The 10,804-nt window shown below is 36.8% G+C and overlaps 2 protein-coding genes across 2 annotated transcripts; one reads left to right on the top strand and one right to left on the bottom strand.

Annotated features, from left to right (window-relative positions):
* The first annotated feature begins 8 nt into the window (after nucleotides 1–8).
* Nucleotides 9–5,960, top strand: LOC125205149 (DDT domain-containing protein DDB_G0282237). The gene is made up of 11 exons (XM_048103969.1): nucleotides 9–137; nucleotides 640–790; nucleotides 881–1,053; nucleotides 2,944–3,368; nucleotides 3,452–3,533; nucleotides 3,726–4,072; nucleotides 4,179–4,585; nucleotides 4,663–4,822; nucleotides 4,997–5,158; nucleotides 5,234–5,322; nucleotides 5,508–5,960. The coding sequence occupies exons 2-11, from the start codon at nucleotides 678–680 to the stop codon at nucleotides 5,656–5,658; spliced, it is 2,109 nt and encodes a 702-aa protein (XP_047959926.1). The 5' UTR covers nucleotides 9–137; nucleotides 640–677; the 3' UTR covers nucleotides 5,659–5,960.
* A 103-nt stretch (nucleotides 5,961–6,063) lies between these two features.
* LOC125205150 (alcohol dehydrogenase-like) lies at nucleotides 6,064–10,309 on the bottom strand. Its single transcript, XM_048103970.1, has 8 exons — nucleotides 9,843–10,309; nucleotides 9,045–9,180; nucleotides 8,524–8,593; nucleotides 8,327–8,420; nucleotides 7,671–7,884; nucleotides 6,826–6,967; nucleotides 6,431–6,601; nucleotides 6,064–6,344 (listed from the first exon to the last, which is right to left on the bottom strand). Exons 1-8 carry the CDS (start codon nucleotides 10,120–10,122, stop codon nucleotides 6,153–6,155), a joined length of 1,299 nt encoding a protein of 432 aa, XP_047959927.1. The 5' UTR covers nucleotides 10,123–10,309; the 3' UTR covers nucleotides 6,064–6,152.
* Between the last annotated feature and the right edge of the window lie 495 nt (nucleotides 10,310–10,804).

Genomic DNA, 10,804 nt, shown 5'->3' with positions numbered 1-10,804 from the left:
GTCTTCACTGGCGAGAAATCGTATCACCACCGCCTCTCTCTCTCCGCGCCCCTCTCTCTATACACGCACACATTGCACACATATTCCATCAAAACCCTCTCAATCGACCCCCCAATCCAATCGATTTCATCTCCCCGGTACGATTCTTCACTCATTTGTTCGTTTAATCAACTCCTGGCGGGAAATAAATCGATTGCATGTGTCCTTGCGATTTCTTTTCCGTAAATTCCAACTCTGCGATAATTGTATGAACAATTTTCACAGTGTTTTTGTGCAGAATTTATTTGTGGAACCGCCATTGACTCGTTACCGCAGCTTTAATGCATGCAAATTTGCTGTTTTTTGCTTTTTTCTGTGTTCCCTTTTTTTTTTTTTTGAATGGAGTTGTACATTAGTCAAAATTCGATTTTATTTTGATTTTTTTTCTAGTGTTCTTGTTTATTCTCGAACTCGGTCTCTGTTCTCGATGCCTTCTGTGTGTTTCATCTGAGCTCTCCGTTTTTTCATTTTTTTCTGCGAATTAAGTGAATTCTCGCTGTTCTCTTGATTTGTTCGCATCTATCGGGAGGGGGTCTGGAATTTTAAATAGCAATGTTCTAATTGGCGTTGTTGATCCATGTTTTTCTTCTTGGTCAACAGGTTATGATTTTGTAATTTGAGAAATTTTGAAATCAAACATGCCTCTTTTGAAAAGAAAGCCATTTTGTTTAATTGAGAAGCCTGAGGAATTAAACCCTAATGAGCTTGTCTTTCAAATCCGATTCACAAAGGAGATCTTCAGGAGTTATAAGTAAGTTCTTTTCTCTATTCAAGCACAATTGTTCATACAAGTTCATGTTGTGTTAGTATTTTTATAATGCCTGGATCTTAAATGATGTAGTGAATATTTGAAGAGGATCAACTTATATCGGAAAAGTGTCTGGACATGCGAAGTCACAGGGAAGGGCAATTTTACCTATGAAGAGGCCTTGGCATCGGAAGAAAAAGCTTTTAAAAAGACACAAAAGATTCCTACCAAATATGTAGCTCCGGTTCTTCATGATATCCAATTCAGTGAGTTCACTGCCATTTTATTTTAGCCATCTAATCGCATAAATTATAATAGTATCGTCATCTTGAAAACTGGATATCTATCTTGTTCTGTCGTATTGCTGCCTAACTTAGACTACTAGTATAATGCAATGTCAGATGTAAAAGGATCGTTTCTAAATTGTTGCAAAGGATATGAGTACTTGATGGTATTTCCTTGTAGTACCTGCTCATGAAAGGAGACTACATTACAATTGTCATTGATTTCTTTTTTTGTCTTGTACTACCTCCATCCGCGAAAAGGAGTCCCGTTTTTTTTCATTTTAGTTCGTCCACAACTAGGAGTTGTGGTTCACTTTTACCATAACTGGTAATAAGGTCCCACATTCCACTAACTTTTCACTCACATTTCATTTAAAACTAATATATACAAGTGGGACCCATATTCCATTAACTTTTTTCCATCCATTTTTCTTAACATTTCTTAAAACTCGTGCCGCCAAGAAGTGAGACTCCTAATGGCGGACGGATGGATACTTTGCAATTTGTAGGATAGTCTATTTGTGATTGGTAACTGGTAAGTTTAGCCAAGCATCATGACTGGCGAAATCATTTTCATTTAAGTTTCTATATATGTTCGAGATTGATGCCAAAACGTGATCTAGAAAAGATTGTCTTGCCACATGCCAGCTAACAACGATATAAAAGTAGGCTCAAAAATCATTAAATGCTCTAGCTAAATAAATATTTCCCATTTAGCATCTACATCACTTGCCCATTTTCTTCCTTGTTTTTATGACCTTTCCTATGACAACCACCTCTTTTGCTTGCAAGGTTTCTATCAATACCTCCTCCTACCTTCCATGACTCATAACAGTCATTTCACTACGAATTCTAATGATTATGTAGTATGTACCAGATATAGGTTAGAGTTGGGAGCAAGGTAGGTTAGCAACCAGTCCACTGGTCTGCACTCAGAACCACATTCTTTACACTAAATTAAATTGGTTCATTTGGTTGCAGAAACTTTGAAAGACATGAAAATATCAAATTTGTAATGTTTGTTATTTCAGCCTCCTTTTTCCTGCTCCAACATTAACAATGTTGTGAATTAATACTGAAACATGCTGGTCTAAGTATAAAATTTTTTCGGGGTTAAGAGTCTGAGTTGGTGAATTTAGGCAAAACTGCAAAAGCTGTTTACGTTGTAATAAGTGACTTATAGGGTCTTAGACAGTAACCATGTTCTGTGTGATACATTCATATACAATGCTTCCTCTTGTATCCAGTCTAGGATATTGATCAGAGGGGTGTGAATACTCGTCATCTTTTTATTGACCCCTAGTACCTACATGTGCTTTTGACATTACATACATTTCCTACATATTTGATAAAGGTTGGATACTAGTTGGGATTTTTTGCGAAACGTCTGAGTATTGAGCATTTATTTGCAAAACCAGGCAGAATGGTCAAAGGGTATCTAAAACAATTGAGAACCAAATTCTGATGACATTTATTCACAGCTTGTGAAATTGGTGATTCTGAATTCTATGAACATTATTCTGAGTATTAACTGCTGTTATCTGCTGCTTATATGAGTAATCTTGTATCACTGGACCTTCTATTTGTCTCCTTGTCTTAGAACCTGAAATGATTCTTTTTTATGTGTACATCATTAACCTTTTATATAGATATAGAGACATATAATGACAGCCATTAAAGTTTTCTGTTAAATGCTGATATGTGAAAAAAAAATGCTTTATCTTCTTGGATACTTATGATGCTTGCATTGGTGACCTGTTTGGAGCTCTTTAGTCATGACTGCATTGAATGAATTTACTTGCTCCTTCACATTTTTCTTTGGACTAGGATGAATTTACTTATCGCTTTTGTTTCTAAAATATTTCTTGTTAGGTATGCTGAACTTAAAGGATCTGGTCAATTCAATAGCTTCAAAGTTTCAAGGGCCCCTTAATGAGGGTGATGAAGTATATGGAAAAAAAGATGGTCGTTTACATCCTTGCAAAATCATAGAAGTGGTTGAGGTTGCTGACAGAAAACAATATGAAGTTGAGTGGCTGGGAGATGACCAAAAAATGAGTGGAAATGCATCACTAAATGGTGATGAATTGAAAGTCAAGATTCCACCATTTAGTAAATGTGCTCTGAAGTCTTTCATCAAAGACTCAACTTACCGAAGTATTCCTTGGGTTTTACATAACCATTTGTCAAAGAAGTATGGGATCTCAACCACCCCTCCTGAAGACATGAAAAGTAATATTTCACTACAAAATGGACTTGTTGTTTGTAGTAGTAGGAAGAGGAAGAGAAGTGCCAAGGTGAGTTTGATATTTTGTTTTACCTAAATCTTTCACGTCTCCTGGAAAATTGTCAATGAGACTGTTTATTTTGCTTGTAAAAGGTGGCAAGTGAAAAGGGGATTATAGTGTATGTGCGGAGGAATAAGCTTTCATCTTTGTTGACTGGAAAAAGTGCTGATGGAGGTAAGAGGAGAGATGATGTTGAAGTTAGTCTTTTGAATTTTTTTGGTCAAATTACTTTCATCTATGTGTTTACATCTATTTCATCCCTATCAGGCTTTCTTTACCACTTTTGTCCCATGGAGTGGTGTGTACTGTTTTTAATAGATATTTTTAACCAAAGTTCTATTTGTTCTTTTACCTGTGTTATTTCAGTCAATGAGCATTCAGAGGATCAGTCCATTAAGTATCCAGTTGATGACTTGCTGGTGCAACCTACTGTAGAAGATCGACTTCTGACAGAAAGGCCTTCCCCATGCAGGGATTTCAACGTGCCTATGGAGTGTGTCGGGGATCTTTTGATGGTGTGGGATTTTTGTACTTCTTTTGGGAGGCTGTTGAATTTATCTCCTTTCTCCTTAGAAGACTTTGAAAATTCGCTTTGTTATAAAGACAGCACTCCAATCCTTGTTGTGGAATCTTGTTCATCTCTTCTTCGCTTACTTGTGAAGGACAACAGTAAGTTCGCGATGGTGGTAGAAAATCGAAAAAGGAGACCTAAGGTGAGCTATATCTTCTTTTTGTAGTTTGCTTGAGCACGAGTTAATCTATTAATAGCTTGTTTTCTGCTGTTGTTTGGAATTTTGATATTAAATTTACCTCATTCAGATTACACAGCTTACCTGGATTGAATATCTATCTGATTTTTTGGAAACAATTTCGGCTGCTGAAATATCTTCTCACATAAGTACCATTAAACGAGGACATTACGCCTTGTTGGATATTCATATTAAATTGGCAATTTTCCGCGAACTGGTTACTCATGCACTAGAGACAGAAACTGCAAAGGAGAGGTTGGATGAGTATATTGAAGAAAGACAAGCGCTTTCTGCTACACGGAGGGATGAAGCACTAGATGAAGGTAGGAAGAGGAGAGAAGAAAGGGAACGTAGGAAGATCGAAGCTGCTAGAAAAGGAGTTAAAGAAGAGCATAAAGTGAAATATGGTGAAGGTGCACGCAATGGAATTTCTGATGCGATAGTTCTTTATCAATCAAATAATTCATCCGGAAACAGGTTAGAATTGATATTAAATTGTGATTTGAATCTCTTTTTTTTTTTAATCTATGTCACCCTCTGATGTCCCTTGACAGTGAGAATGAAGGAGACAGCACGGGTAAGAAAAATGCTAAGAAACGGAAGCTTCAGATCACAACCTTTGAAGATGTCAATAATCCATCTAAGAGGGATATCCATAAGTTGATGAAAAATGAGATTAAGGAATCAATAGAGATGAAGAGTGCTAAAGAAAGGGTAGGCATTTATCTCTTTCACTCTGGCTCTTTATGTGTCCCATGAGTTCGGAATGTACATATTTCTTGATTGTGCGTGTAAAGTTGCTTTATGGTTTATGAAGGGATAATGATGGAGATAGAAAAATGTAATGTAAGCTTTTTCTGATATATTGAAGTCCCACTTCTCATGCAGAAAGAATTTCTTGAAAGGGAGATCGAGAAGAGATTTATACGCACTAGTCCATTGGGTAAAGACCGAAATCATTCCCGGTATTGGTTTTTTCGGCGTGATGGGAGGATATTTGTTGAGAATTCTGAATACACACGGTGGGGTTATTATCAAACCACAGAAGAGGTATAATGTTATGTCCACATTTTAATCTCATTTCTTGTTGCTATATCACACAAATGTTTCTCTTTCTTAAAACAGCTTGATGCTTTGATTGGCTCTATGAATACAAAAGGTGAGAGGGAGAGAGCCCTGAAAAAGCAGTTGGAGAAGTTCTACAACAATATATGGTCAGCCGATTTGTCTTTATCGATTATAAATTCATTTGTCTTTTTTTGTTTAGTGAAGGAAGATATAAAAATTGCTTTGGATTATATAATGGTTTAAAATGTAGTATGATACATTGTATAACCTACTATATGACTGCAGTTATCCCCTTGATGCATATATTCACTATTAAACTCATTTTCTGCAGCTCGCAACTACAAACAAGATCAAGTGAGGCTGTGCAAAGGGATGAAATGGAAGAGGCTCTGGTACGGAGGTCAACTCGGGTTCGTGCCCCACCTAGGGAAAATGCTACGCACTTGTTCCTCAAGTATGTGAACAAGTGGAAAGATATATAGGCATTATTGATTTGAGGTATAGATGCAGCTAACCATCTGGTTAAGTGGCAAGTAGAATGTTTGTAGAGTTGCCATCTTGAAAAGATATTGATGCTTACTGGGAATATACAGTAGATAGATGAGTTGTAATTCCCTACACATTCATTGTTGGGACAGAATTTTCGTAATCTTGGCTTCGACAGCCATCATTGGATGGAAATTTTGGTAATAAACCCCTTCAAGATGGCCCCTCAATATGTAGTTGCTGCTAATCTTGATATTTTGTTAATTACGGTTTAATTTTGATTTACCATGATTTTACTTTGCAATGTGCAATGTGTAGATTTTGTTTACTTCTCTTGTATAATAGGAGTAGTGTAATTTCTCAGAAGCTGCAAATCTTGTTCTTCCTGATTTAGACCAAAGTTAACACAACCTCAAACATTAGATGAGATCATTTTTATTAGTTCTTACAAGTTCAGCGGCTCGAACAAGGCTCACTGCCACACTGGTAATTACATAATCTCGACCACACCACGGCCGACGATGCTTCCCTGATCTAGGTTTTTATATGCCTCCTCCACCTCCTCAAACTTGTACTTCCTTGAAACAGCAGCCTGCAGATTAAACGTGCCTTTCTCTGCCAGTTTCACCAATTTTGGGAGATCTTGTCGCGCCCGCCCTCCGTAGGACCCTATCACTTTTATCTGCAGCAGCATTTTCTTGAGAACCACACACGAAAACCGTAACTAAAAAATGCCCGATAAGATGAGACAGAATGAAGAATACATACCTGTTTACGAACCAAATGGTTAATGTCAACCTCTCCTTTGGAACCAGCAAGAGTTAGGCCAATCATTACAGCTTTGCCTCCATCCTGCACACTTTGTACACATTGTGAAAATGTTTGGGACCTTCCTAAGGCTTCCACAGCTACGTCGACTCCCCTTCCTCCTGTAATTTCCTGTTTCAAGTTTGCAAGCAAGTGATTTCAGAAGGAAATGTTTTCCACAAAAATAATCACTAGTTGAGGGCTGAAACTGAAAAGAGACCAACATCATTGGTCAACATTGTGCACACATGAAATTCGCTTTTAAAATACTATGGCATAAAAAAACCTCTACTGAAACTTTCTATCAACATCTGTATCTGTTGAAACTAAAGTTTAATGAATGATAGAGCATGCACCTTAATCTTAGCAACAGCATCCTCTTTTCGTGAATTTATGGCGTGAGTGGCTCCAAACATCTTGGCCTTCTGAAGTTTCTCTTCTTGAACATCCACTGCAATAATATCAGAAGCTCCAAATGCCTTTGCTATCTGCAGACAACTGTCGGATTTTTTGAAGTTAAAAATCATGCAAAATTTTTAATCGGATTAGCACCGATATAAGAGCCTAATAGATTCAGCAATATTTTTAAAAATTTTATGTGTGGACAGGTATCTTGCCAAGAAAGTGAGTTGTTCAAGGTGACATAAAAAGTGATGGTATATACAACCCCTTCAGCTTTTTGTCATGAACTAACCAAGAGGTGGAGATATTAAAGAAAGGTGCATATCATTCTTAACTCCTAATATCAGAAATGTAAGAGTTTGAAAGATTGAGCAATTACCAGATAGGATCAATTTGAAATGCCACTTTAATACGACAATATGAAAGTAAAGGTCCACCAACTAGTACTAGCTTTCTGATAAGACAAGTTTTAAGGTTCGTTGTAGGGGATTTTAACAGATTCGATGAGGAATCTTCCCACTTTCAACCCCAGCAGATGTGACCTCAAGGAAACCACTTGACAGTAGTTTTATCTTATACTCCATTTTGTCAACACAGATAAACCAATATACCTAGTAGGTTTCTTTGATAAGAGTTCTAACTTTTAAAGGTTCAGTGTCAGAGTTTCCATGATTCGACCCTTCATTTATTACCATTGCAAGCTTCAATTTCAGAGTTTTCAAGATTGAATACTTGGATGTACACCATAAGAAATATATATAGGGGAAATTTCTCAACATATTATGCATTTGCTTATTACCTAGAGCCAACGCCCCCTATGCCAATCACAGCAACAGAATCGCCAGGGCGCACCTGAGCAGCATGAGCCATTGCACCATAGGCAGTGAAAACTGCACATCCTAGGACAGCAGATTCAGTGTAAGGCAATGTGTTCGGAAGAGAAGTTAATCCATGTGCTGGTACCACACAATACTCAGCAAGACCTCCCATGCTGTACATATAGACTGGCTTGCCTGCAGAACAAGCACAAAATAAACCAAATTCCTAATCAGTGAGGCTACATGCATGAATTTCCATATAAAATTATAAATAATTGAAATAAGGCATCAAAAGGGTGAAGCTCCTATGAACGGGATAATTACTCAAAAGCTTAAGCACTGAATATTTGTACAAGTCCTTGCTTACTTCACTAGTCCCAAAGACACCAGAACATGTTGGCCGCATGCCAAAAATATGAAAATGCATAACAGAAATAAAGATTCTTTTTCCAAACTTGCATTTAAGTTTGATGATTGTTCCCATAATACAACTATACTATCATTGACACCTGAAATATATGCAGAGTTACAGAGATGAAAATTCCAGCAGGATTGTGGAGAAAAAAGAACAACAAAGAGAAAAAGCTGCAGGATTCATTAGTGTTGATCAGGGAAGAGTAATTAGTCAGGAATGTACCACTGCCTCGAAGAAATAGCCTTGTTTCACCATCATAAAGTGTCCCTTTCGCTCGATTATGAGCAAAGAAAGACTCACATAAGTCATCTTGACCCTGTTTTCATGCAAGTCATAATGTTGGAAAAAGCTATTTAGTTTACCTAATAAATGATTTAGATGCAGATGAACATACAAACATCATAACTTAATAGTCTTGCCTTTGAGCAGAAGAAACAACTTCCACAAGGCATTATAAAAGCCCCAACAACTTGAGAGCCAACAGGAAATCTGAAAATTTAAACAGAAAAGTATATGGTTCAATGAATAGGAGTGAGAAGGAAAATGAGTATTAGTATTTTTCAATGGATAAGTATAATTTTGGACCCAAAGCATTAGCACAGTTTCAGGTTTTAGACTAAACTTAAGCTATTTACACAAACAGACCCAGAAATCCAACTCTGTTCAAATCTAGAAGTGGCTCATTTTATTGTCGAAAATTAAATAAAAATGAGTCGCATTAAACTATTTTCACCTTTACAAAAAAAATGGCCTTGTTTGGTTCACTAATGTTCAAAGAAAATGAGTCAGAACATTGACTCAGTTCTAGACTTGAACCAAGGCAGATTCACGAGGTCCGTTTTTGTAAATAACATTATTATAATCTAGAATTGAAACTACACTACTTTGGTCCCAAATATGTACTTTTTTCTCTACTTTTACATTTTCGAGCTTATCAAACCTTTCAATGATTTTACTGTCACTCAGAGGCCCATGTTCAACCACCTCACCAGTAATCTCATGTCCTACAACACAGGGCGTGGGAAAGGGAATCTCGCCTTTCATCACATGCAGATCGGAGTGGCAGACCCCACAGGCTATCAAACACAATTGGAGTAATGTACATGCAAAGAGCATTACCATATGTTAAAGACAGGCCAAAAGAAGTGCTTAACATACTAAATATCTGACATCATTATGCTCAATCAGCACATTAATCATCAAGAAGCAATTACTATGTTTATGCTTGTTATTTTAGTTAATCAATGCATATATGCACTAATGTTAGAAGATTTAAAGGCGGGTGGACACTTTGCATTCATATAGATTTCCATCCATATATACTCGCTATTCTCAAAACCTTCTACACATTGCATACATCCCAACTGCAGAACAAATATATACATAGTTATATATCCTTCGTATAGATACCATACCACCATAGTTGCTGTAAAACCATGAGATTCAATCTTTTCCAAGCTGTAGCTAAGTTTATAATATGCCACCTTAAATTTTTTTCTCATTTTAGAAACTAAAATTAATTTCTTGTGAATATTTATAATATGTTAAAACCAATTTCAAATAGCAATGCAACAAACAACGCTAAAAAATCTTAAAGAGCTCATAATTAATTCCTAATTACAACAGCAATTCATCATAATTTCATCAAGAACACAAAAGGTACAATCTTTAGAGCGCAATGCACAACAATTAAACCAGTCAAGTAAAAAAGCCCCAAAAAAAAAAGAGTAATCTTCACCCTTAGTTTTGACGAGGACTTCATTGACCTTAGGGCGGGGCATCTCAAAATCTTCGAAAGTGACGGGCTTATTCGTCTCCCAGAACACCGCCCCCTTCATGTGGGAGGGCCCGCTGCCCACGTGGTACCCCGACGCAGTCATGGTTGTACCTTCCGAGCTAGAATACCATCTCCGGCGATCGGAGCAAGTGAGGGAACCCTCCATCCGAGAGCTGCAGGAAAAGCGCAGGGCTGCCCCGCGGGCCTTGCGCAGGAGAAGGGAGCTTCGGCAAAATGCCATTGAAGAAAGTTGGAATTGGCGTTTCCGAAAGAAGAAAATAGAGTCACGGAATGATCATACGCTGCTGGTAGAGTGATGCAATTGAATTTAATCAAGTGGGAATGAGTAGTCAATGAGTCATTAGTCACTGATTCTTATCCTTAAACTAGAAAACCTTTGTTAATTGTTATCGTCGCCGGCCAATCTTCTTTCAGGAAATACACTAATCTTAAATCACATGAAAGAGAAGGAATTTATTTAATACTGTACAATTAGTTGATGGAATGGATAAGCCCAAAACGAATAATGTCTCTTTAGGTAGATAATTTTAGTTTTTAACTTTTAAATGATCACTAATACGTCTGAGTCTAGACTATATAAAATCTCTGATTTCAATTAAACAGTAAATGCCAATTTTGGTTCTAAATATACGACCAAAATACGAAATTGGTCCAAAACATTTACTTTTTGAAAAACAGGTCCATAATAAATAAAATCATTGTCGAAGTGGTCCTACGATTTCGTTAAAAAACTAACAGTCATACCCTGTGCAATTAGCATTGACCGTTAGTTTTTTAATGAAACCTCGTAAAAAAAGACTACTTTGTCGATATTTTCATTTGTTATGTACCTGTTTTTTAAAAAATGAATGTTTTGGACTAAATTCATATTTTAGTCATATATTTAAGACCAAAATTAACAT

This window comes from Salvia hispanica, chromosome 2, assembly GCF_023119035.1.
Source record: "Salvia hispanica cultivar TCC Black 2014 chromosome 2, UniMelb_Shisp_WGS_1.0, whole genome shotgun sequence".
Classification (NCBI taxonomy): domain Eukaryota; kingdom Viridiplantae; phylum Streptophyta; class Magnoliopsida; order Lamiales; family Lamiaceae; genus Salvia; species Salvia hispanica.
Note: the sequence above shows the minus strand (reverse complement) of the source record. Positions and strands in the feature narration are given on the sequence as shown.